This window comes from Pinus tabuliformis, chromosome 9 (assembly GCF_031772625.1).
Source record: "Pinus tabuliformis cultivar Carrire ecotype Pingquan chromosome 9, CPIR1, whole genome shotgun sequence".
In the NCBI taxonomy this organism is placed as follows: Eukaryota; Viridiplantae; Streptophyta; class Pinopsida; order Pinales; family Pinaceae; genus Pinus; species Pinus tabuliformis.
The window spans coordinates 1,719,568,179-1,719,596,161 of NC_142307.1; the positions used below are offsets into that span (position 1 = coordinate 1,719,568,179).

The 27,983-nt window shown below is 42.7% G+C and overlaps 2 protein-coding genes across 4 annotated transcripts in view; both read right to left on the bottom strand.

Annotated features, from left to right (window-relative positions):
- LOC149155574 (N-acylphosphatidylethanolamine synthase-like) overlaps positions 1 to 27,983 on the bottom strand; it is a 224,078-nt gene that overhangs the window by 184,523 nt on the left and 11,572 nt on the right. The window lies entirely within an intron of this gene.
- On the bottom strand, positions 14,052 to 16,430 carry LOC149155575 (uncharacterized). The gene is made up of 2 exons (XM_089440877.1): positions 15,117 to 16,430; positions 14,052 to 15,006 (listed from the first exon to the last, which is right to left on the bottom strand). The coding sequence occupies exons 1-2, from the start codon at positions 16,291 to 16,293 to the stop codon at positions 14,411 to 14,413; spliced, it is 1,773 nt and encodes a 590-aa protein (XP_089297003.1). The 5' UTR covers positions 16,294 to 16,430; the 3' UTR covers positions 14,052 to 14,410.

Here is a 27,983-nt window from a genome sequence, read left to right on the forward strand (position 1 = left end):
CAAACTGAGCCTTGCACATTCGAAGAAGCTGTGAAGCACCAAGTTTAGAAGGATGCTATGAATGAAGAGTATGAGTCAATTATGAAGAACGATGTCTATGATGTGGTCCCTAGACCCAAGGGCAAATTTGTTGTCACCTCGAAATGGCTCTACAAGATCAAGCATGGCGTTGATGAAAGTGCTGAAAAATTCAAGGCCAGGTTTGTTGCTCGAGGCTTTTCTCAAAAGGAAAGTGTGGACTATGATGAGATATTTGCACCAGTTGCCCGATATACCACCATCCATTCAATCATTGCCCTTGTCGCCTCCCGAGGATGGAATTTACATCAAATGGATGTCAAGACCGCCTTCTTGCATGGTTCACTTAAGGAGGAAGTCTATGTTGAACAACCCAAGGGGTTCGAAGTTCAAGATCGGGAGACACATGTATGCAGGTTGAAGAAAGCCCTTTATGGGTTGAAGCAAGCTCCCCAGGCTTGGTATGAGAGGATCGACAGTTATCTGATGAAGTTGGGTTTTACAAGAAGTGAAGTTGATCAGAACCTTTACTTTAAGGTTGAAAATGATAGACCTCTCATCTTGGTACTTTATGTGGATGACCTCTTTCTGACAGGTGCAGACCCTCATATTTATCAATGCAAGAGGCAGTTGGCTTCCAAATTCGAGATGAAGGACCTACGATTGATGCACTACTTCCTAGGTTTGGAGGTCTGGCAAAGGCCAAGTGAGATTTTCCTTTCCCAAGGAAAACGCATTGTGAAGCTACTTGAAATATTTGGGATGGTGGATTGTAATTCCGTGACTACTCCGATGGAACTTAACTTCAAGAAGTTATGCGAAAGTGTTGTTGGGTCCGAGTTGGGAAATCCTTCTGAGTATTGTCAACTCGTGGGGGCCCTGATGTTCTTGGTGAACTACCGTCCGGACATATGTTTTGTAGTGAATAAATTGAGTAGTTTGTCAAAAATCGAGAGGTATCACTGCTAAGGAAATCCTCTGTTGGGTAGGCTAGTTTCAGCACCCAAATTGTACTCTAATATTGCTTAATAAGAAAAACCCTCAAATAGTTGCACCGGTTTTCCCACATTGGGTTTTTCCGGGGACATTAGTCCAAAAATAATGGTGTCATGTGGTGTGTTTGTTCTTGTTTCTTTTAGTTGTTGATCTGTAATATGTTGAGCATGCACTGGTGTTTATTTCCAGAATTTACTTTGTAAATAACTTGTTAAGGAAAAATAACAAGTAGGTAGGAAAAAATCAGAAAAAGTGCATGAAGGGTTTCTAACTAAGTAAACCTAGAAACTTCAACATGGTATCAGAGTGTGATTGCAGATCACAAGAGGACTAAAAGACATCAGCCAAGTGGAGCAATGGCAGCAAAAAACAGCTATCCTGAGGTGACAGAAGTTGTTTCTAGCAACGCAGAAGCCAAGGAGTGTGACGCAGAGCCAGCCAGGGCCACGCAGAGAAAGTCGGGAGCTACGCAGAACCACAGAAAGGCCAGCGTTGCTGACGCAGAGGGCCAGAGGACTGACGCAAACCCATCTGGGGTGACGTAGAGCCAACATGAGGTAGAGAGGGGCTAATGCAGTTCACAGAGAGGCAGTTGTTGGGGTCTAGAAGGCTGCAGGAATATTGCAGAGTGGAGATGATGAGGTACTGTAGTCAGAATAGTACCTGACAGAGCAGGGCCAAAGGAATTGTTACCGAGGGTTTCTAGCCGAGGAACCTGAATCAGCAGTGCAATTGCACGAGTCAATCAGAGTAGGGGGCATCTCGATAAGCGGCAGAAGGATTTCCAAGAGGGAAATCAGGACTCAGAGGGAGTCCAGAAGAGAACTTCCAGACGAGAAGTAGAGACTCAGAGGAGTCGAACAGAGAACTTCCAGGAGGGAAGTAGAGGAGCATCATAGTACTACACGAGGTAAGAGACCAGGATAGACTGGACGGAGCATCGAACTTCGCAGTCTGGAAGGCCAGAATCTTATCAGTGCTTGACAGGAATCGCGTTAAGAACTTCGCCTTGAAGGTAATAGCTGACCCAGTCGACCCAAATGATAATAACAAGTACGGAGAGGCGATGGCGAGGGCCAAGTGCATTGTTCTTGACAGGGTCAAGGATCATGTGGTACCACATATAGCCGAGAAGGAAACGTCATTTGAGATGTGGGAGGCTCTCAAGATGCTGTATCAGCATACTTCTGTGCAGAGAAGAATGCTGCTCGAGAACCAGATGAGGTCGTATCAGATGAAGAAGGGTCAATCAATTGACACCTTCCTCAGAGGACTTAATGAGATCCGAGACTAGTTGATCGCTATAGGAGCGACACTAGATCAGGAGCTCATGGTGAGGACAGCCCTAAATGTTGTCTCAGAAGATTGGGAAGTATTTGTCCAGAGTATCCTGGGCAGAGGGACTCTCCCACCTTCGGACGAGATGTGGGCAGCTCTTCGCCAGGAAGAGATCAGACAGCAGTCAAAGACAGGTAGCAGCAGCAAAGGGATCAAGGTCAAGCAGAAGGAGGAGGATGTGGGCCTAGCATCTGAGGGAAAGCAGGAAAAGTGGAAGAAGAAAGATCTCTCCAAGATCAAGTGCTTCCACTGCGGGGAGCTGGGTCATTATGTGACCCAGTGTCCAAGGAAGAAGAGTAAGGGAGAGTCTTCTGAGACTAAGGCAGCGCCAGCATGGGTAAAGAAGGAAGTTTAGACAGACGATGACTGTGCCATGAGTGCACACACACACACACCACTTGAGCAGAAGTGGGGAAACATCGAGTTGTATTCAAGTGGACTATAGGCGATGAGGGGCAGGATCCTCGAGGTACCCAGCCTTTTGGATTAGACCTTACTACGGAAGCCCCGACGAGGAGTAGTAGGACTAGCTGAGTGGGTAGAGACAGATGCAAATGGAGCGGAAAAGAGAGCTACAATGCAAGAGTCCCGAGACAGCGCGAGGCTAGCAGGCTGCAGCAGTGTGAGAGGCACAGGAGTGTTGCACCAGTGCAGGATGACACAGAGAGGTGTGCAACAGTATGAGATGCAGCGAGTTGTTACACGAGCGCAGAGGTCAAAGAGGGAGCACTTGTGAGCAGCGGAGGAAGCTTCAGCATCAGGAGGGTCTCTAGCCCAACATAGAGGTCAGAGTTGGGAGATCAGTTACTTCTCAGTAACTGAGTTGCAGTGCAGCAGTGGGCAGCATGATGAGAGGAGATGCAGTGCAGATGCAGCAGTGGCAATGGCAGAGCCATGGGCAGCAGCACGAAGCAGCATGATGAGAGGAGATGCAGTGCAGATGCAGCAGCGGCAGTGGCAGAGCCATGGGCAGCAGCACAGATGTAGAGGGAGCTATCGTATAGATGCAACAATGGCAGTGGCAGAACCATGGGCAGCAGTACAGGATACAACAGTGCAGAGGATGGTAGGCAGTAGGCCTAGCATCAGCACAGGGACTGATGCCAGATGATCAGAGTAATACTCAAGGAGGAGTATTGCTAGAGCACAGTCCTCGCTAAGAGGGAGTGTTGATTTGGGGTAGCATCAGATGTGCTCTAGCCAGGAAATTTGGTAGAGAGGTTGGCGCACATGAGATCTCCAATACCCAGAAAGGATTTGGGCAGATTCTAAATAGATCAATAGATATTAAAATAGTTAATATTTTTAATGGAGTCTCTAAGTCTAAACTTATACAAAATAAAATATTAATTTGTATTAATATGAATCTGTGTTAGAATGGTCCAAAAGACATGGATCAAGCCAGATCTAATCTTAGCCGTTGATTAGGGACTTAATCTCAGTCGTTGAGATGTCAACAAGAAAAGTATAAGAGGAGGCTTGAGGGTCACTTGGAGAATACACCAGAGTGATCAGTCATTCTATTCTCTAGAGCAAGGTTTACTAACAGAGATAGAATTAGTGATCGATAGAGCAGCTGCAGAGCATTGAGTACAAAGAGACAGAGAGGCAGAGATAGTGTCGGGATAGCAGCAGAGCAGCCAGAGAGAGAGATGCAGGAGTAGCCAGTGCTCACGCAGAGGCAGTTAAGTGCTGCGCAAGGCACCAGAGGGGCCAACATAGCTGACGCAAAGGCTCAAAGAGCTGACGTAGGGCTCCTGGGGCTGACGCGGGCCAAGATAGGCTGACACAATGCCAACGCTGAGCTAGGAGAGGCTAACACAGCCCAGATTGGGCAGAAGCTGGGGTTTCTGGGGCAGATTGGTGCTGAGTAGCTGCCGGAAGGATTATCCAGGGTTTCAGCCAGTAGATTTGTCAGAAACCGAGAGGTATTACTGCTAAGGAAATTCTCTGTTGGGTAGGCCAGTTTCGGCACCCAGATTGTACTCTGATATTGCTTAATAAGAAAACCCTCAGATAGCTGCACCGGTTTTCCCACATTGGGTTTTTCCGGGGACATTAGTCCAAAAATAATGGTGTCATGTGGTGTGTTTGTTCTTGTTTCTTTTAGTTGCTGATCTGTAATATGTTGAGCATGCACTGGTGTTTATTTTTAGTATTTACTTTGTAAATAACTTGTTAAGGAAAAATAACAAGTAGGTAGGAATAAATCAGAAAAAGTGCATGAAGGGTTTCTAAGTAAACCTAGAAACTTCAACAATATTTGCACCAGTTGCTCGACATACCACCATCCGTTTGATCATTGCCCTTGTTGCCTCACAAGGATGGAATTTACATCAAATGGATGTCAAGACTGCCTTCTTGCATGGTTCACTTAAGGAGGAAGTCTATGTTGAACAACCCAAGGGGTTCGAAGTTCAAAATCGAGAGACACATGTATGCAGGTTGAAGAAAGCCCTCTATGGGTTGAAGCAAGCTCCCCGGGCTTGGTATGAGAGGATCGACAGTTATCTGATGAAGTTGGGTTTTACAAGAAGTGAAGTTGATCTGAACCTTTACTTTAAGGTTGAAAATGATAGACCTCTCATCTTGGTACTTTATGTAGACGATCTCTTTCTGACAGGTGCAGACCCTCATATTTATCAATGCAAGAGGCAGTTGGCTTCCAAATTCGAGATGAAGGACCTACGATTGATGCACTACTTCCTAGGCTTGGAGGTCTGGCAAAAGCCAAGTGGGATTTTCCTTTCCCAAGGAAAATACATTGTGAAGCTACTTGAAATATTTGGGATGGTGGATTGTAATTCCGTGACTACTCCGACGGAACTTAACTTCAAGAAGTTATGCGAAAGTGTTGCTGGGTCCAAGTTGGGAAATCCTTCTGAGTATTGTCAACTCGTTGGGGCGCTGATGTTCTTGGCGAACTACCGTCCGGACATACCTTTTGTAGTGAATAAATTGAGTCATTTCATGGTCGAGCCTTATCACATACATTGGATTGCTGCCAAGAATCTCTTGAGATATCTCTGGGGCACAATCACCTATGGACTGAGATACACTACCAAGAATTTGAGGCTCCATGGTTATTCTGATGCTGACTGGGCTGGCAGTGTGGTGGATCGTAAGAGCACATCGGGATGTTGCTTCTCACTAGGTTCTGCTTCGATATCCTGGATGAGCAGGAAGCAGAAATCGGTTGCTTTGAGCACCGCCAAGGCTGAATATATTGTTGCTAGTATGGCCTCCTGTGAAGTTGTTTGGTTGAGGAAGCTCTTTAGTGAGTTGTTTGGGCATGTGCTGGATACCACCATGATCTACTGTGACAACCAAAGTGGGATTTGTCTTTTTGAGAATCCCGTGTTTCATGACCACTCCAAGCATATTGATATCAGGTACCACTTTATCCAAGATATGGTACAACGGGGAGCAATAAGGCTCCATCACATTGGGACTGATGAACAAGTCGCAAATATTCTTATGAAGCCCCTAGGGAAGGTCAAATTCTTAACCTTCCGTGAACAACTTGGAGTCGTGGAGAGACCCTCTTATGAGGGTCCCGTTTGAGTTGGATATTGAGCTCTGGGAGCTCCAGGGGGCTTGGGGTACTTCTTGGAGCTATGAGCGACCATAGGGTGAGTGGTTCACCTTCCCCTAGTGGTGCATTGTGTACAGGGTGAGTGGTTCACCTTCCCCTATGATACCCCATGATGGTTGATATATGCATAGGATGAGTGGCTCACCTTCTCCTATGGCATATGAGCAGGATGAGTGGTTCACCTTCTCCTGTTGATACATCCTACCCATGCAATCCGGGACTCGTGGGAAGTATCTCTCATCTGGCCAATGAGTAGGGAAATGAGGATAGGGACCATAGTACTACCAATGGACGCATCATGTACTACTGTACTTCCTATGCTAGGATGTTTGATATTGATTTGGGATCAATGGAGACTAACTTCGGGTCAGTGGAGAGTGGTATGATACACTCCTGATCATTTCTTCTTCATTATTTCTTCATGGTTCAACAAAGCAGGGATGACAGAGATGGTACAGATTGTCAGATAGTTTGGCAGGTGGAGTTCTCCCTAGTTGAGAGGGAGTGTTAAAATTGGCAACTAGGGCCAAACGCCACCTTGGACAGCTCATATGATGGAGATGATATTTTTATTGGATTCCACTTTCCGAGAGTGTAGGGTTGATCTAAAGATCATCTCATTCTAACAAGTATAAATGAAATTATGAATTTATTTCTTCTATGGACAAATTGTCAAGGTCAACCAGAAGTCTAATGTAGGCTCATGAAGCCCAACAGACGTGTCTCTTCACCCTCAACGTTGTGTATAAATAGAAGAGGCACTTTCCTCATTTGGACACACATCAACTCACACATATTTCTCTCTTCATTTGATTGGGTCATACAAATCATAGGCAGCCTATTCTTCTCCACACGTGCGAAGGTTTGACTGGGCATTTCTGTTTTCTGCGTTGACCGAGTTGTAGCCAACATTGACCAGGCATTGTTTGACTTCATTTGACTGCGATTTTTGTGGCAAAATCTCTGTTTGGGAAGGCTGCATATTCTGGCACAGATATCAAGATTTTCTAGGCACTTTGCCTAGCGTTGGCTGCAGCCCTTTGACTGCAGAAGTTGACTGTGCGTTGACTAGGTTTGACCGAATTTTTTAGGGTTGTTTTGGGCTGATTTGGACTGTCTTTAGAGGCCAAGTTGACTAGGTTTGACTGAGCTAATTTGGAGGAGACTTTCTGCTAGTTTGACCAACGTTGACTTTCTGGTTAGGGCATCTTATTGACTGCAGTTTAACTGGACCGTTTTACAGTGATTGGGCAAGTAGATTTTGTATATTGTACTCTCTCTGCTAAACTTTTGAAGAATAATAAGAAGATTTGATCAAAGAGTTTTCCCCACATTGGGGTTTTTCCCAGGCATCCACCAAATATTGTGTCCTCTTGTGTTGGCTTGTCTTCTGCTTATTGTTTATGTTCTATCTGCATTTACTATCAATGTTAATGTGATTGCTAATCTGGAAATTGATATTGGGCTAATAAGAAAAATTGATGTAAATTGTTATAAAGCATAGAACATACCATTGTTATCTAAAATTAACAGTCGACCTAGGAACTATTCCTCCCCCTAGGGTTGGAAGCACCTAATAAGGCCTTTGATAATCCTCCCATATCTAATCATGGATACTTGTTTACAAATCATAAGCTACGAAGACATTTGAAGATGAGGCTTGTGTGAACTTATGAAGTAATTTGATGACTTTTGCATTAGATATGGCCCACTCTAATACTCTTACGGTTTTTGAACCTATAATGTTGATCTCACTTTATTTGTGTGAATGTTTCAAATGCTTGCTCCTAGGTATACCTACAATCCCTCGAGTGATTGTGTCATGTTTTTCCAGTGCTTTAGAGAGAACGTCCAACCCCATTTGATGATTGTTCCAACCACCAAAGCCAGGACATTAACCAAATTTTGAGGAGCATTGACCTTGGGACACATCCAACACTGTTAATGACCTCTCCTCTCCCTCCAAAACATGAAACATTGCACATATGGCCCAAGGCATTGCCTGGAGAGTTGATGTACCCTTGAGACCACAAGATTCCTCCACGCTAGCATTGCACCTTCTTGACGAACGTTGCCCTAGTTTTGAGTTTATTTGACGATGATGATGACTTGAGATCCCTCTAGAGGGTGTTGATGTTATTTAGCTCGAACAGGTGCTTCTGCATAGGCTTGGTGTCTTAGCATGTAGAAGATGTCAAATTGCCTCTTTAGGTGGTTTGTCAAGACCGAAAACAATTTCCTGATTTATATCATCAGCCTGTAAACAAATTTCCTGAGATCTCACAAAATAAATTAACAGCACTGCTGAGGTACCTACCTGTGCCGCTGCGGTTGAATATGCTGTGCCTCCGCGGTTGAAGATGCCTCCGGCTGCACTACTACAGTTTCCAAAAGATCGAATCCACCCAGCCAAACTGAGCAGAACCTGGCTGCTCAATCCAATAAGCTTCTTAACAGAAGCCGACTATTCCCCCGTGCCCAAAATCTCAGAACACTCAAGCTCTTCCTGTGGATGATTTCCTTCTCCTTCAAAATTCTTCACTCTCGTTTTTCTCCCCTTTTCAAAATCACTGCCCGTGGTTTTATCCGGTTGTTTGGCGGTGGCCACTCTTCCATCTGTAGCCCACCGCTCTGTTTGTTGGTGACACGCTCCCTGTCACGTATCAGCCCCCTTATCTCTTTTAAAGGTCACGAATGTATAAGTTTTATGTTTTGAAATCATATTATATTCTTTTTATTAAAATATTTTTTAATATACACATTATATCGTATATATCACATTAAACATTATAAACATCATGATTTAATATATCACATTAAACATTATAAACATTATGATTTAATATAACATTATAACTTTATGCTTAGAGCCCCTTTTAATTAATTACTTATATATATTTTAAAATTTTATTTTATTAATTTATTAATATAATTTTTATCAATAATCTGGAATATATAATTTATATAGTCCTCTTTTAAGATCTACCCATACATTAAGCAATATTGATGAATGAGTAGAATCTCTATTCAAAGAAGTGTATGGTGTTTAGCACTTATAATCAATTTAGTATAAAATACTAGTGGTGTATGCGACACATGCATATGTAGCTATCATATGCATGTACCGTATACCTGCTATTATTCTTGCATTGTTTATATTTATAGATGGGTCATTACATGGTTGCTCGAGAGGAGTAAGTGTTATTATGATTTCTTTCGTAAGTTTAACTTAGGAAAAGCACATTAATTAATTGAATTGATTAATGTTGGCTAGTGGGTTAAGTTTCTAAGGATAAATGATTTAATTATATAAGTGACTTGGGTTTAATCTCTATTGTTGATCAAAGTGGATTAGGCACTAATTCTAGACATATATTACTTTGGAGATTGAGGGGTAGGGACTTGGCCCAAGATGAAATATAAACTTTAAATTAAGCCCAAGGGAGAGGTGAAGACACAATGTGATTGAAAAACGATTTTCCTCAGTGACTGAAGAGAAGAAAGTGTGCAGGTTTTCTGGAAGGGAGATTAGAGGAGGTCAAGTTCTTGGAGAGAAAGGCCAAGACCTGGAGGAGAGAGGCTAAAAATTCTGAGCAGTGTGAGTCTACAAGTGAAGGCCGAATTTTCTAGCTAGATTGCATGGAGGCCAAGTATACTAGAGGGTCGAAACTTGAAGGCCAAGTTTGCTAGAAGGTCAAAACTTGGAAGCTGAGTTTGCTAGAGGGCCAAGACTTGGAGGTTGAGTTGCAGGTAGGGGGTCAAGACTACTAGTGCGTAGGCCATACAGCAAGGAGGGTAGAAATTTGCAGGTAGAGGCCAAGATTTTCCAGGGCCAATTTATCTTTCAGAGCAGCCGATTTCCAAAGGCCAAATTTCTCTTAGACCGAAAATCCAAAGAGTCATTTCCAAGTTCAATTTATTATTATAATTTATGTATATTTCTCTGCAGGTCAAGGTTCTAAATTTCTGGATTGATTAAAGTGGAGGAAGATTTGTTGGGTAGAAAAAACTTTTTGTTTTTTGGTTGACTTGCCTATTAATTTCCACTGCACAATTTTATTGTGAAGCTATAAATACCAGTGTATTTATTTTCTATCAATTTTATTATTTATTTGAGCACAAATATTTTTTGGGTGTAAAACAATTGTGGAGAGAAATAAATCAAACCTAGTATTAAAAGTTAACATGGTATTAGAACACTAGAAAGTTTGTGGGGAAGATCAAGAAGTCACAAGGGTTTACAGCAACGAACTATTTCTTTTTCTAGTATATATTTTATGGGGTTTCTACATATTTAATTTGGGGTTTGCAAGGATGGTCCCAACAGGTTTGAGATATGAAGACCAGTTGGAAGGGGCATCCAACTACAATCCCAAGAGGGAGAGAATAGCATTATTACTAATGGAGAACGGGATTTGGGAGTTTGCGAGTAGCACTCTCACTCCTCCTAGTGATCCTATAGAAATGGCTATTTTTAACCAAAAGAATGTGAAGGCCAGGAGAATTATCTTAGATGGGGTGAAGGATCATCTGATCCCTCATCTCTCCGTGAAGAAATCTGCCAAGGAAATGTGGGAGGCCTTGACCAAGCTATATTAAAGCAAAAATGCAAACAAAATAATGGTGTTGAGGGAGAAACTCAGGGGCACCATGATGTCCAAGTCAGATACTGTTGCTACATATCTCACCAGGATCAGACATGTCCGAAACAAGTTGGCTGCAGCTAGAGAGAACCCGTTAAGTGAGGAGATGGTGAGGACAGCCCTTGTTTAGTTTTGCCAGCTATGGTTGGCATTCAAGTTGGCCCTAAAAGGAAATCAAAAGAAGAAATTTAAAATTTAAATTATTGAATTCAATTTGCCTCCAAAAGTGACGTCAGCCCAACATAAGGACAGGTTGGCCCAGCCAAAGGGATGTGCCCCTTGGGCACCATAAAATCACTATAAAAGAAGCACTCGGCCTCCTATCTTGTGACCAATTCAGATCATCAATATATCTTCTACAAGTCTATTCACACATGCGAAGGAAGGAAGAAGTCTTCTGAGGTTGACTGAACTTTCTGAGGCGGAATTTGACCTGCATTGACTGAAATTTCTCTGTGATCTGTTGACCAAGTTTTTTGGGCAGTTGACCAAATCTGTTTCTGGCAGTTTGACCACAGTTGACTAAATTCTCGAAGCAGTTGCAGGAGGTTGAAATTTCTCTTGTTTGACCAGACTTTGACCAAGTTGAAGAAGGCCAAAAAGGTGGTCTATTTGACCAGGTTTGACTTATTGGATTTTGTGGTCAGTTTGACCAGTTTGACTTGGAAAATCAGATTGTATTTTTGATGAATTCAATAATCTCTTAAGAAAAGAGTGTTGGGTTTTTCCCTAGTTAGGGTTTTCCTAGGGTAAAAATTTTGTCTCGTGTTTGGCTCTCTTCATGATCCTACTGTCACTATTGCATTTATGGTTGAAACTTCTGAAGTATAATTGCTTAATGATAATCTGGAATGTGCTAAAGTAATAACAATATCATTAGAAGTAATTATCAGTTTCAAAAACAGTGCTTGTCTATATTGCACTTGAAAAATCAAAATGGTTTCAAAGCAAGGTTAAAAGACCAGCCATTGAAGTCACATTGAGATATGAAGCAAGTACGAAGAAGGCCGAGTAGGAGCTTTGGTCTAGAGTCCTTCTGTTTTGAAGACCAAGTTAAATACTAGACACACTAAGGTTGGTTTGAGGCTTGTACATGGTCCTCCAAGATTAAGGGTCTATTCTGAGGGTATATTCTGTGTAAAGATTAGGGCTAGCCACAGGCTTCCCTAGCCTTAGGTTGAGTAACACAGGATGATTAAGTAGGCCAAGGGTATTCATGGAGGACCAAGTGCCTCTAAGCTCTGTAATCTGGTCAGTTGCACATTATCTGATCCTTTCTCAGAAGTCCTCATCAAAGGCAGAAAGTACAGGAGCTATTTCTGATAATTGCCTTCAAAAGACGTTGTTTTACCCAATGGTACAAGAAGCTCTCTGAAATTTACTTATGCTTCCATTACAACAACAGAATTCAATAGTTCCATGAAGATGACAAAAACAATTCATTACCAAATTTAGCAAGCTCCAAGAGTGACTTGAGATCAGATCAACTTTGCCATTGAAACATCACAGGTATAGTTACAAATAGTGTGAGTGCGGGGATGCTGAAATGATTACCCTGAATAATCACAGCAAAAGGATTTCATCAAATCAAAGGGTTATGTGATACGTGGTATAGCATAGTGCCTAAGGCCTAGAGATACCACAAAGGAAAGTTGTTGATTAATTTCAAACACCTCTATGAAAAATGGCATGTTTTAAATTTACTGATCAAAATGCAAGTGCCATCACAAATTTTTTGAATAAAAGTGCTTTGACAAAACCATGATGAAGGACTGAGAGTGATCTGAACAAGACCAAGGGTCTCAGGCAGGAGGCCAAATTTCTGAGGACCTGTTCTGACGTCGAATTCTAAAATTTACTTTAGACTTATCTAGACTGCAGGAAGAAACTAAGGTTACCTTATTCTGGCCACAAATCTAGGACTGAGTTTGGAAACAAAGAAATGATGGACCTACTTCAAGGCTTGTTGAAGAGCAGTTTAGGACCTGGCTTGATGGACTTGATTAAAGCAGAAGCTGTACATCATCATAAACCTTGAAGAAGGATCCTTGACAAGCATGTGTAGAAGAAACCTTTATATAAGAATTGGAGGACAGTCTACAAGGCTAATGAAATTGTATGCAAGGGGATTTGGAAGTTGCTCCAAAGCCAGAGGGAGCTAAGGAGAAATCTTCCTACCTAACTTTTGTATAAAGCAATAAATTGCAATAATGAGATTCACTGGTGGTCAATGATCTTCAACGGTTAGAGATGATGTGATGACATCTTGAAATGGATCAATTTAAAATTCCTTTCAAGGAACAGTGATTGGTTGCATGACTTTAGCAGGATAAGTTGCACACAGGTTTATTGGACTAGCAAAGGGTGTCGATAAAATTTGCACACCCTAGAAGTCTAGAAGGATATGACTTGTTTTGAAGTCATGATCCTAAAGATGTCTTACAGGTTTATTGGACTAGTAAAGGGTGTCGATAAAATTTGCAAACCCTAGAAGTCTAGAAGGATATGATTTGTATTCAAGTCTTGATCCTAAAGATGTCTTAGCTTGCAGTTGAGCCTTTGGTGTGGCTGCTAGGATAACTCAAGGATGAAGGAAAGGAAAGCAATGTGCACTAATAGCTTATGATGAGGATGAGGATGAGCATTTCCAAATTGCAGATGGATTTCAGTAATTTCTGCAAGAAAGCTAGGATTGAAAGGGAATTGTCAATTCCCTGCAATACTCGGATCAAAAGATAAGTATTTCATATCTTTATTCCTTTATTATTACTTTACTTCTAGTCAGCCTCTTGTCTTTATATATTTTGCTTGGCTATAATCGTTTCTTCCATGACCTCCTAATGAGGGTTGTAGGTACATCGTGAAGGCTACCAAGACTTTGGGAGCAAATGGAAGCATAATGAAGCAAAGTTGTGGGAAGAGGATTCTCCCAGGGGCCAGGATCAAGCTTAAACTCAGCTAGAGAGATTTATGTTCTAGAGGGAGACATTTTACTGACATCTAGAACAGTGCTAGATGACCCAATGAGCTCCTAGTTTAGAGGGAGCAGACAACCCGGTAGTTTGGAAGGATGCCATCACGAAAAATGATGTGTGAGATATTGTGTTGAGACCTGAGAGAAAGTCAATGGTGACTCCCAAGTGGATCTACAAGATCAAGCATGCAATAGATGGCAGCATAGAGAAGTACAAAGCAAGATTCATGGCAAGAAGGTTCTCCCAGAAAGAGGGAGAAGACTATGAAGAGACATTTGCTCCAGTTGTTTAAAGGACTCACGTGGCAAAGGGAGCAGCAGTGGCAGGAGGATTTGCTTCTGCGATAGAGGGAGCGCTCAAGCCCTGCTTCAGTGTCAGAGGGAGCTGACCTCTAAGTTCAAGATGAAGGATCTAGATTTGATGCATTACTTCCTTGGTTAAGGGAAGTATACTAATGAGCAGTGTTTTTAAAACCGGAACCGGTGACCGAACCGGTCCACCTAGCTAACCGGTTTACCGACCGGAACCGGTCTAACCGGGACTGGTTTGGTCTAAACGAACCGGTTTTTAAAAAATACATTAAATAATTAATTTTTAATGAAACAAAACTATTTTTAAGATGTAAAACCATGATTCCAAGCCAATAGAGACAAAATATGCAAAGTTTGCTCATTTATATACCATGCAAAGGTGAATATATCAAAATGGCACCGAGTGCAATACATATCATCGACAAAATAGCAAAATACATAAGAAATGAGGCTCTAAATGGCCTATAAAGTCCAAAAACAATGCTGCAAGCTATGAGGCCATTGGCCTACTACAAGTCTACAGTGTACACATGATCAATCATCAAGATCATCACCACTACTAGACACAGGATCATCATCAGGAGCTACATAGACATCATCTGGTTCAGAGTCTGAGGATGCCTCTGCCTCATCTGCAACATCAGTATCAATGCCACCAATGACAATAGAAGTGGACCTAGTGGAAGCACGAGTTTGTCGACCTGCACGACTAGTGCCTTCCATTGGTTCCTTGCCTTTCCTTGATGCCGCTACTGATCCTGGTTCTGATGCCGCCACATAATCTGCCTCATCCTCCGCTAAAGCCATGTCGATATCAAAATCAGCCTCAAACACAGGATCTTCAGTCTCCTCCACCCATTCTGATGTTGGATCAATATCGTCCAACACAATGGGATCTAGATCAGGTGATTTGCTCATCATTTGGTTCCTCCTCAGTCGAAGGTTGTATTGCACAAAAACAAGATCATTTAACCGTTTTTGTTCCAAACGGTTTCTCTTCTTCGTGTGTATGCGCTCAAAAACAGACCAATTGCGCTCACAACCTGAAGCACTGCAAGTTTGACTGAGGACTCTAATTGCAAACCTTTGCAATTGAGGACACTGGCCACCAAATGACTCCCACCAATGTGCTGCAAAGAAAAAGACAATAATTAGTAACTTAGTTTATAATTTGAATTGTAAAGAACGTAAACAATTTTAACTTGAAATGAAAAACAAAATGGAAATTGGAATTGCTTACCTGGTTGGTCCACATCTCTTGCCATCTTTGCCAAGTTTTTGCCAAAAGTACCACTTGCTTGATTGAAAATAGTAAGTTGTCTATGTATATCCAACTGGTCTACATGGTTAGGGACCATGCGCTCCAAGCAATCAATCAATCCAGCTCTGACCTCCCCATCATGCTGATCTCCTAGCCGATTTTTATAGTGATACCTTGGGTTCAAAAAATACCCGGCTGCATGTATAGGACGATGGAGTTGATTGTTCCATCTGTTATCAATGATCTCCCATATACGGCCATATTTAGCTAACCTGTCATTGTAAGCTGCCCGTATCTGCTCCTTTGCCTGATCCATAGCTTCATAAATGTAGCCCATGGCCAATCTTTCCCCATCCACCAACCTTAGCACCTTAACAAGGGGCTCGGTAATTTTCACAAGCTCTACAGACCTTTTCCAAAAATAAGTGTCTAACACTTTCTTTTTGGTGTCTTTTCCATCTGGTCTACGAGCCCACCGAGATTCAGACCATTCATCAGAGGAAAACATTTTCTGCAAGTTTCTATGTTGACCATTGAGACATTGCAACGTGAGGAAGTGAGTTGCAAATCTCGTAATTGCAGGCCTAACAAGCTCTTTGCCTCCAGTGTGTTTCCTCATTAGGCTCAATACCCATGAGTGGTTGTAAATGTATTTTGTAATGCACTTGGCATGCTCTACAGTGTTTTTTACCCACTCCACCTTGCTTATATCCTCAAGCATGAGGTCTATGCAATGTGCAGCACATGGAGTCCAAAATATGGTATTATATTTGGCCTCAAGCATCTTTCCAGCAAGAACATAGTTTGAGGCATTATCAGTGATGACCTGCACAACATGCTGCTCCCCAACTTCCTGAATAATGTTATCCAAAAGCTCAAATAGAAGGCTTGCATCCTTTACCCTATCAGATGCATCAACTGATTTCAAAAACATGGTTCCTTGAGGGCAAGAAACAAGGAAATTAATGATAGTGCGGTTCTTTCCATCGGTCCATCCATCTGACATAATGGAACAACCTGTTTTGACCCATGACTCTCTAAACTCAGTCAAATACTCATCAATGGAAGATATCTCTTTTTGCAAAAGAGCTCCCCTCAAGTCATGCATACTAGGGCCTTTGAAGCCCTTTCCTGCAGCTATAACAGAGTCCCACATAGCTTGGTAATAAGGTGAGCGAGCAGCATTAAATGGGATATCTGAATCATACCACCATCTAGCAATGTATTGGTGAGAAGTTTCTTTGCATTGTTTTTTCCAATGCTGATCCAAAGTGGGTTGAGAACTTGGCTGGGAGGAAGTGGAATTAGATTTAGAAGAAGCAATGGTGGCAGAAGATGAGAAATAACTTTGGATGTTTGGTCTCTTTGGTCCTTTTGATGGTTGGCCAACTCCAACAGAAGGATGAACATAGTGAAAGGGGTCATTGGTGGAAGGGATAGAAGTGGAGTCTTGAATCTCATAATCATCATACCCACTCTCTTTCATGGCTTCTAATAATTCCCTCTTCCTTGCAATTTCATCTTGGATGGCCTTCTCCCTAGCCTTATCCTCATAAAATTTTTCAAGCTTGGCAATGTATTCTGCCCTAATAGGACCTAACAGTGCATTTGGTGCATCACATGGCTTTACTTGGCCTCTTACCCCAGCCAAGTGTTGTTTCAACCTAAGAATACCCCCACCTCCAATAGATTTATGGCATAATTTGCATATCATTTTTCCCTCAACTACATCACAATGAGCCCATGCACTGTCCTTTCCTTTTGGAGCCATGTTTGCTTGAAATAATAACAATTTGCAAATAAATCTGCCATTTAAAAAAAAAATTGCAGCTAAGGAACATGGAAAACCAATGATAAATGTAGGAAAAAAAATGCACATGCAAGCTACAAAATTTGATAGCATAGAGCTAGAGAGTTCATAGGCTTAGCATAGATGATAGATCATTGAAGTGAGAAGTTTATAGCACAAAAAAAATAATTCATGGACAGCAGACCCAAATGAGGAATTATCAAGTGCAAATCCTTACCTGGAAATGCAAAGTAGCTCCCTTAGCCTCCTCTTGATGATGGCAACTCCACTGACAGCTACACACTATCTCCAAAATAGCTCCAACTCCAACTCCAAGATGACTACTTCAGCAAAAACTCCACACTCTCCAAGCTTACAAACAAACTCACAAACACTCACAAACACTCCAAATCAGTTGTGTGAGACAAATGAGAGTGAGAGGGGTGTCTTATAGCAAGTGTGAGGGTGTTTTTGGAGGGAAAATCCCTTTCCCTCACCCCCAAAACCCCTAAACCGCCCTCAGTTCCAAAAAACCGTGCGCTTTTTTGCTTGACCGGCGGCCTGTCCATAAACCGGCCGGTTTAGGACGGAACCGGCCGGTTAGCAATAAACCGGCCGGTTTTGACCTAAACCGGCCGGTTTTTACCGGTTAGGTCAATTTTCCGGGCAAATGGGGCTTCTAACCGGGTTTTTTCACCGGTTCTGACCGGTGAGCCTCCCAACCGGCCGGTTAGGCCGGTAACCGGTTGGACCGGAACGGTTTTTAAAACTATGCTAATGAGATCCTTCGGATGATGGACCGCAAAATTGTCAAACTAGATGCTTAGAGACAAGAAGCTTCTAAGAACAGTATGCCTTCTATGAGTGGACCATGCTAGTTAGCAAATATGCTTCAGTGTCTAGGAAGCAGCAGCAGCAGAGGGAGCATCCAGGCTGCCACAGCGAGATTTGTTCAGTGTCAGAGGGAGCACTCAATCAGGGTGACCGAAAAGCAATTGTGGTGATGGATCTACCGAAGGAAGTCGATCAGTTTATGGTTGAGTCGAGGCATGGGGCACAACATGTGTTGAGGTACCAGCATAGTGCAATTGGATATGTATTTAGACATGATAAAGTGCAGTTGTTGGGATATAAAAATTAGAACTTAGCAGGGAGTGCCAAAGACAAGAAGAGCACATCAGGATGTTGCTTCAGTTTGGGTTTTGCAGGAAGAAGACATCTGTCACACTCAACACTGCAAAGATATTGCAGCTAGTTTGGCGAGTTGTGAAGCAATGTGGCTTCGGAAGATGCTCACAAGATTATTTGAGCAGGTGCTGGAGATGACCATGATGACAAGTCGAAGCACATTGAGATCTAGAACCACTATATCCGAGACATGGTACAGAAGGGAGCAATGAGGCTCCAATGCATTTCTACAAACGAGCATGATGTTGACATTCTCACAAAGCCTTTGTCCAAGGGTGAAGTTTGTATGCTTCAAGGATAAGCTTAGAATAGTTGAGAATGCTTCCCTCAATAAGAGAGAGTGTTGATGTTATAGCATTAAGGACAGACATTCTCCCTAGGACAAAGGTACTGACCAGGTTGCCATGTAATGTAGTTAGGTAGAATGGTCCCAAGATCATCAAGGCCTGGAGTGCTCCATATTGGCAAGAGGTGCCTGGCTAGTGGTTGGAGTGAGTGCCGAAATGGTCCAAGAGCATCAAGGCCCAGAGTGCTCCCCTGGTCAGAAGGTTTTGACCACATTACCAACAGGTGCTTGGCTAGTGGGAAGAGTGAGTGCCTTTAGCATCGAGCAAGTGTATTACCATTCAATTGACATGCAGGAATGGTAATTGCCCATGGGTTCACCTTTTTTTGTCAAATGTATTGACCTTGCTCCAAGTGACGCCTTGTGGAGCTAGTGACCCAGGACTCGTCATGTTGACCCCAAAAGGCCAATAGGTATTTGGCCAGTGGGAACCCAGAAGGTCGTTGGCCAATGGGTGACTACATCCATTTGCAAAGGAGATTTGACTAGTAGGTAACTAGATCCCTTTGCATGATGTTGATGCAAGATGTTTTCCACATGTAGTGGATGGATACATCAACATAGCTAGCTCATTCAATCTTTTCTTAGGATGGAGAAATTTTTCATCAAAATATACGTCTGAGGAAGTCTAAGAGAATACCTCCCTATCTAAGAGGGAGTGTTAATTTTTGGTAGCTACCGCTGGTATTCAAGTCGGCCCTAAAAGGAATCAAAAGAAGAAATTTAAAATTTAAATTATTGAATTTAATTTGCCTCCAAAAGTCAAGTCGGTCCAACATTAGGACAAATCAGCCCAGCCAAAGGGATGTGCCCCTTGGGCACCATAAAATCACTATAAAAGGAGCACTCAACCTCCTCTGTTGTGACCAATTTGGATCATCAATATATCTTCTACAAGTTTGTTCACACGTGCAAATGAAGGAGGAATTCTTCTAAGGTTGATCGAACCTTCTAAGGCGAAGTTTAACCTACGTTGACCAAAATTTCTCTGTGATTTATTGACCAAGTTTTCTAGGCAATTGACCGAATCTATTTCTAGCAGTTTGACGACAGTTGACCGAATTCCTGAGGCAGTCGCAGGATGATGAAATTTGGCCAGTTTTGTTGATTTGTGGTAGCATCGGATGTGCTCTAGCCACGAAATTTGGTGGAGGGGTTGGGGCACACGAGATCTCCAATACCCAGAAAGGGCTTGGGCAGATTCTAAACAGTTTAGGAGATATTAAAATAATTAATATTTTTAATGGAGTCCTTAAGTCTAAACTTAGGGAAATTAAAATATTAATGTGGATTAATATAAAACTATGTTAGAATGGTCCAAAAGACATGGATCAAGCCAGATCTAATCTTAGCCGTCGATTAGGGACTTAATCTCGGTCGTTGATATGTCAACGAGAAAATTATAAGAGGGGGCTTGAGGGTCACTTGGAGAACACACCAGATGATCAGTCATTCTATTCTCTAGAGCGAGGTTTGCTAAGAGAGATAGAATCAGTGATCGAAGTTGCAGCTGAGGGGCAGTGAGTACAGAGAGGCAGAGATAGTGTCGAGAGATCAACGCAGGAGCTAGAGAGAGTGACACAGTAGCAACCAGGGCTCACGCAGGGCCACGTAGAGGTGGCCGGGAGCTGCGCAGTGCTTCAGAGAGGCCAGCGTAGCTGACGCAGAGGGTCAAAAGGCTGACGCAGGGCCTCCTGAGGCTGACACAAACCCATTCAGCGTGACGCATGGCTAGCATTGGGCAAAGAGAGGCTGACGCAGCACAGAAAGGCAGACGTTGGGGTTTCTGGGGCAGATTGGAGCTGAGGAGCTACTGGAGGGTTTATCCGGGACATCTGTGTCAGACTGAGAGGTACTATTGCCAAGGGTATTCTCTGTTCGGTAAGCAGGATTTGGCACCCAGATTGTACTCAGAAATTGCTTAATAAGAAAACCCTCAGATAGTTGCACTGGTTTTCCTACATTGGGTTTTCTGGGGACATTGGTCCAAAAATAGCAGTGTCATTTTGTGTGCTTGTATCTGTTTCCTTCAGTTGATGATCTGTAATATGTTGAGCATGCACTAGTGTTTATTTTCAGTATTACATTGTAAATAACTTGTTAAGTAACGGAACAAGTAGGTAGGAATAAATCAGTAAAGTGCATGGAGGATTTCTAACTAGTAAACTTAGAAACTTCAACATGGTATCAAAGGGTGGTTCCAGATCACAGAAGAACTGAGGACATCAATCGAGCAGAGCAATAGCAGTGGAAAACAGTTGTCCCAAGTGACAGAAGTTGTTCCTAGCAGAGCAGCAACAAGAGAAGGGTGACACAGTGCTTGCGTCATCAAGGGTGAGACTGGAAGAGGCAGCGCAGAGGCTAAGGGAGGAAAAGGGAGACTCACGCAAAGCCACACAGAAGCTAGGAGGGCTGACGCAGTTGGCTGAGGAGGCCGAGTTGCTGGTGCCAGGATTGCGCAGAGCCTAAGAGCTCTCACCTTCAGGTTGCTGGGGTTTAGGAGGCTATGGGAAAGTTGCAGAGTGGAGCTGGTGAGGTACTATAGTCAGAACAGTACCTAACAGGGCAAGGCCAAGAGGAGGGAGTTGCTACCGAGGGTTTCTAGCCGAGAAATCCGGATCAGTGGTGCAGTTGCACAGACGATCAGAGTAGGGGGCATCTCGACATCGGCAGAAGGATTTCCAGGAGGGAAATCGAGACTTAGAGGGAGTCACACCGAGAACTTCTAGGAGGGAAGTACAAGAGTATCATGGCACTACATGGAGTAAGAGACCAGGACAGACTGGATGGAGCGTCAAACTTCGCAGTCTGAAAGGCCAGAATCTTATCCGTACTTGACAAAAATCGTGTCAAGCACTTCACCTTGAAGACGATAGCTATCCCAGTCGACCCAGCTGAGAACGACAAGTACGAGGAGGCAATGGCAAGGGCCAAGAGCATCATCCTTGACGGGGTCAAGGACCATGTAGTACCACACATTGTCGAGAAGGAAACGACAAATGAGATGTGGGAGGCCCTAAAGAAATTGTACCAACATACTTCTGTGCAAAGAAGAATGTTACTAGAAAATCAGTTGAGGTCATATCAGATGAAGAAGGGAGAACCAATTGACACCTTCCTCGAAGGACTGAATGAGATCCGAGATCAGTTGACTTCCATAGAAGCCACGCCGGATCAAGAATTGATGGTGAGGACAGCCCTGAATGCAGTCTCAGAAGACTGAGAGGTATTTGTCCAGAGTATACTGGGCAGAGGGACACTTCCAACTTGAGATGAGATGTGGGCGGCTCTTCGCCAAGAAGAGATCAGACGGCAGACAAAGGCGGGAAGCAACAGTAAGGGGATCAGAGTCAAAAAGGAAGAGGAGGAAGATGTTGCCCTAGCATCTGAGGGAAAGCAAGAAAAGCAGAAGAAGAAGGATCTCTCCAAGATCAAGTGCTTCCACTGTGGGGAGTTGGGTCATTATGCGACCTAGTGTCCAGGGAAGAAGAGTAAGGGGGAGTCTTCCGAGACTAAGGCAGCGCCAACAAGGGTAGAGAAGGAAGTGGAGACAGACAATGACTGTGCCATGAGTGCACACGCACCACTTGAGTGGAAGTGGGGAGACATCAAGTTGTAGTCAGGCGGACTACAAGCGATGAGGGGTAGGATCCTCCAGGTGCCCAACCTCTTGAATTAGACCTTGCTACGGGAGCCCCGAAGAGGAGTAGCAGGACTAGCTGATGTGGGTAGAGACGGATGCAGATGGAGCAGCAGAGAGAGCTACAGTGCAGGATTCCCAAGACAATGCAAGGCTAGCAGGCTGCAGCAATGCGAGAGGCACGGGAGTGTTGCACCAGTGCAGGATGGCACAGAGAGGTGTGCAACAATGCGAGATGCAGGGAGTTGTTGCAGCAGCGCAGAGGTCAGAGAGGGAACACTTGTCAACGGCAGAGGGAGCTTCAGCATCAAGAGGGTCTCTAGCCCAGTAGAGAGGTTAGAGTTGGGAGATTAGTTACTTACTTCTCAGTAATTGAGTTGCAGTGCAGCAGTGGGCAGCACAATGCAGCATGATGAAAGGAGATGCAGTGCAGATGCAGCAGTGGCAGTGGCAAAGCCATGGGCAACAACACAGATGCAGAGGGAGCTGTCGTACAGATGCAGCAGTGGCAGTGGCAGAACCATGGGCAGAAGTACAGGATACAACAGTGCAAAGGATGGTGGGCAACAGGCCTAGCATCAGCACAGGGACCAATGCCAGATGATCATAGTAATACTCAGTGAAGAGTATTGCTAGAGCACAGTCCTCGCTGAGAGGGAGTGTTGATTTGTGGTAACATCGGATGTGCTCTAGCCACGAAATTTGGTGGAGAGGTTGGGGCACATGAGATCTCCAATACCCAGAAAGGGTTTGGGCAGATTCTAAACAATTTAGGAGATATTAAAATAATTAATATTTTTAATGGAGTCCTTAAGTCTAAACTTAGGGAAATTAAAATATTAATGTGGATTAATATAAAACTATGTTAGAATGGTCCAAAAGACATGGATCAAGCCAGATCTAATCTTAGTTGTCGATTAAGGACTTAATCTCGGTTGTTGATATGTCAACGAGAAAAATATAAGAGGGGGCTTGCGGGTCACTTGGAGAACACACCAGATGATCAGTGATTCTATTCTCTAGAGTAGGGTTTGCTAAGAGAGATAGAATCAGTGATCGGAGTTGCAGATGTGAGGCAGTGAGTACAAAGAGATAGAGAGGCACAGATAGTGCTGAGAGATCAGCGCAAGAGCCAGAGAGAGTGACGCAGTAGCAACCAGGGCTCATGCAAGGCCACGCAGAGGCAGTCAAGGCTCACGCAAGGCCACGCAAAGTCAGGCAAGAGCTATTCAGTGCTTCAGAGAGGCCAGCATAGCTAACGCAGAGGGCCAGAAGGCTGACGCAGGGCCTACTGAGGCTGATGCATGCCCATTCAAGGTGACGCAGGGCCAGCGCTGGGCAAAGAGAGGCTGATGCAGTCCAGAATGGCAGACGTTGGGGTTTTTGGGGCAGATTGGAGCTGAGGAGCTGCTGGACGGTTTATCCGAGGTTTCAGTCGAGACCTCTGTCTCAAACTGAGAGGTACTACTACCAAGGGTATTCTCTGTTGGGTAAGCCGAATTTGGTACCCAGATTGTACTCAGAAATTGCTTAATAGGAAAACCCTCAAATAGTTGCACCGGTTTTCTTGCATTGGGTTTTTCTGAGGACATTGGTCCAAAAATAACGATGTCATTTTGTGTGCTTGTATTTGTTTCCTTCAGTTGATGATCTGTAATATGTTGAGCATGCACTAGTGTTTATTTTCAGTATTTACATTGTAAATAACTTGTTAAGTAAAAAGGCAAGTAGGTAGGAATAAATTAGTGTAACGCATGGAGGGTTTCTAACTGGTAGACTTAGAAACTTCAACAAGTTTGACGAGACATTGACCAAGTTGGAGAAGGCCGAAAAGGTGGTTTGTTTAACCAAGTTTGACTTGCTGGATTTTTTGGTCAGTTTGACCAAGTTTCACTAGGAAAATTAGATTGTATTTTTGATGAGTTGAATAATTTCTCCTAAGAAAATATTGTTGAGTTTTTCCCTAGTTAGGGTTTTTCCAAGGTAAAAAAATTTTGTCTCTTGTGTTTGGTCGTCTCTTTATGATCCTCATGTCAGTTTTGCATTTATGGTTGAAATTTCTAAAGTATAATTGCTTAATGATAATCTGGAAGGTGCTAGAGTAATAACAAAATCATTAGAAGTAATTATCAGTTTCAGAAATTGTGACTGTCTATATTGCACTTGAAAAATCAACACCCATGAATGGCTTTTCCAAGCCATGGGCATACTTCTTCAAAGGGATCATAGCATGTGAGAATCTACATAAATGGGAGACGTTATAGGATGACTTCGTACATGAGGAGATTCCAAAGGAGTCTCTTCATGGGAGCCACTCTAAGGGTGATGATGAGAACCTTGCCCTTGACAGTCAGGCTAGGAAGGGCAAAGGGAAGAAAAGCACGGGAGGAAAGAGTACCTTAGGAGTTGGAGAGAAGAAGGAAATGAGCAAAGTCAAGTGCTTTGCATGTCACAAATTTGGCCACTATGCAGGTCAATGTTCGAATAAGAAAGGCAAGGGGAAGACTCAAGTAGCAGCTTCAGTAGACACACACGTGAGCAAGTTTTCCACTAAGTTCGAGAAGGAATTCTCACTAATGTCTTGTCTTTCTAGCCCCATAGCCAAGGGTGCATGGTTTGTGGACAGTGGTGCTTCTCATCATATGACAGGATCATGTGGCCTATTCACCAATATGTCAGAGCAAAACTCAAAGCTACATGAGGAACTTGGCAATAATGTCAGGTGTGCAGTAGAGGGGATTCGTAGAATCCAGTTTCAGTGAGAGTCAAGGGAGACTATGGCATTGGCAAAGGTTTTAAATGTACCATGGTTGAGCTAGAATATTCTAGTAGTCTTAGCGATGGAAGACAAGGGGCAAGGGGCATGAGGTGTACTTTCATGATGGCCAAGCACTTGTCAAGTTGAGGGATTCTAGTTTGAGCACAGACCAAGTGATTGAAAGAAAAGAAAGGAACCTATATATGTTGAAGTGTTAGCCGGTGTAAGCATTAATGCATGACAGTGACAACTAGTGTGCGTTGTGGCACAGGAGGATGACACATTTGCATCACAAGGCTCTACATATATTATGGGAGATTGGCACTAGTCTTCTAAAGTTCAATGTGGAGTAGCAAGGTGTTTGCAAAGAGTGTGTTTTCGACAAGCATGCTAAGACAACGTTCCAAAGAAAAGATTATAGGTTCAAAGGGTTGTTGGGTCTAGTGCATTCAGACATGTGTGGTCTTGTGTCAATGGAGTCCTTCAGTGGTTACAACTATTATGTAACCTTTATAGATGATTGTTCTAGGAGGACATGGATCTACTTCATCAAGATCAAGGATGAGATCTTCATCAAATTTCGAGAGTTCAAAGCACTCGTGGAGAACCAGACAATGAGGTCAAAGTCCTTAAGGTTAGATAATGGGGGTGAGTATACCTCTAATAAGTTCAAGAATTTTGCAGAGGAGCAGGTATAATGAAGGAGTTGACAATATCTTACAAACCATAGCAAAATGAGATTGTTGAGAGAAAAAGATTGGGCCATCATTGTGGGTGCCAAAGCCATGATTTGTGATCAAGATCTTCGTATGTTTCTATGGGCAAAAGCATGTAGCACGACAGTCGACATTAAGAATAGGAGTCCTCACAAGGTATTGGGGGGCATGACTCGTTAGGAGTGTTGAAAAGTGTAACTAGGTCCACTCTTCATAATGACGTGTAAACTGTGATTTTTATGTAATTGATGAAAAGAAGAAAATAAAATTATTTTTGTAATACTCGAATCATGGGTTTCATGATCAAGGAATTTTATTTTAGTTAAAGTTCCCATTGTGAACCTTTAGGTTTTGTCATCTAGTCATAAAAGTCAATTTGAGTCAATGTCATGTATGAAGGACCCTTCTTGGGCATGTTACATTTTTGTATGAGTCATTAAATATATAAGAAGGCCCTCCAAGACCAAGCAAAGACACCTCCTACAAGTCAGCTTCAAGATAGAATAAAAGATCTTCACCAAATGACATGTCGGCTCACCCTCTAATAATCGGCCTAATTGATGGAAACAACTATAAATAGGGCAACTCGAACTTCATTTGGGGCAGATATTTTCGGTCAAGAAGGTCTACAATTAGAAGTGCGAGAATCACTTGGAAAGAAGTGTCATAGCTAGCAAAAGGAAGGAAGGAAGAGTGAGGATTATTTGGGTTTATTTTAGGGTTAAACTTCACACATATGTGCGAAGAAAGGGATTGTTTCTATTGCAAAAGAGTCTGAAGTATTGCAGTTCCATGGGAAGGTCTAACCAAGAGGAGATAAAGGTGTATGTCTAGTCGAGTTGCCAAGGAAGAGACCTCTACTAAAGCGAAGGAAATCAAGGCATAAGAGAAGGTCATATGCGTGAGTTAGGGTTTTTGAATTAGGGCTGAAGAAAGTTGCAGGTCTAAAGCAGTGTCAAGGAAGCCGAAATTCTGAAGAGTAGCTGAGAAGGAGGAAGAAGCAAAGGTTTGAATATTGCAAGAAGAATCTCATCAAGGAGGCTTTGTGTCTTGGTCTTGGAGTGGCAAATAGGTCAAGGGTCTTGGTCTTGGTATTCGTCAATTGAAGTCTTTATAAGAAGAAGAATTTGTTCGGGTTTTCCTCTCAAGTGGGAGAGGTTTTGGCCCTGGCTGATAACCTATATTCTGTGTCTCTTGTCTCTTTATGGTTTATGCATTGGTAGCTATTTGATGAAGAATAACACTATAATAACATAAGTAAAAGAAGATCCTAATCTAAGAAGTAAAAAGCATTCACAAGCAGTTATCAATAAAAGAGAAATCACTTAATCTCGATGCCCTAGATTTCTCAACATGGAATCAGAGCTAAGGTGACTAAGTCAAGGAAGGGTGTCTTACCAAGGGACAGTCAAGGATCAAACCTAGAGGAAGGCATCAAAACAAATATCATCTTGAAGTCAAGATCTACAAAGGAAGCATCATAACCCTAGATCGAAGAAGAAATCTACACCAAAAGGAAGTCTTGGAGATATCTACGAATCAAGGCAGCTTGAAGTTTATTCATCCAAGAGAAGCACTTCAAGATTAAGATCAAATCATCATCTTGAAGAAAGTAAAAACCTTAGCTCAATCAAAGAAGCATTCATAGGATCCACTCTCAATCAATTTGAAGTTGAAGTGTCTTGAAGACTATTCATCCAAAGGAAGCTAGATCAAAGGGCGTTCTCATCAAGATTCTAAGGCCATCTCTCTCTCATTGAAGCAAGGTCCTTACCATTGCATACATCACTAAGAAGTCATCATTGATCTTCATCGACAAAGACATCACCATCAAAGGATCCAAAGAGATCTCACTCTTTGTGGGATCAAGGATCATTATTGAAGAAAACAATCTTCATCAAGAAGTTTTCTATTCTCTATATCATCATCAACATCAAAGAAGTAGCAAGGTGAAGGAGCATCCTATCAAGTAAGTATATTTATGTCCACATCTGAATCTGTCAAAATGTCTTTTTGCAAGGAAAGCAACAAATTGGTTGGGCTTCAAACTATCTTGCATGGAAGAAAAGGACAGATCTGAATCTCATTGAAAATGAGGTTATGGAACATGTCAAATGATCTATCACTAAACCAAGAAAGGAAGATGCTTGAGCTCTTGCAAAGTATATGAAAGGGGAAGTTAGGGCTCAAAGGATTCTGATAGAATCCATCAAGGATTCCCTCATCCCATATGTATCTAAACTTGAAACTTCAAAAGAAATCAATGACAAACTGGTAGAGTTGTATTTCGTAAGCAATGTTGGAGAAGTCATCTCATTAAGGAAAGAACTCTACAAGCTGAAAATGTCAAGGGAAGATAGAATAGCCTCATACTTTATAAGGATATCTGAAATCTGGGATCAACTACAA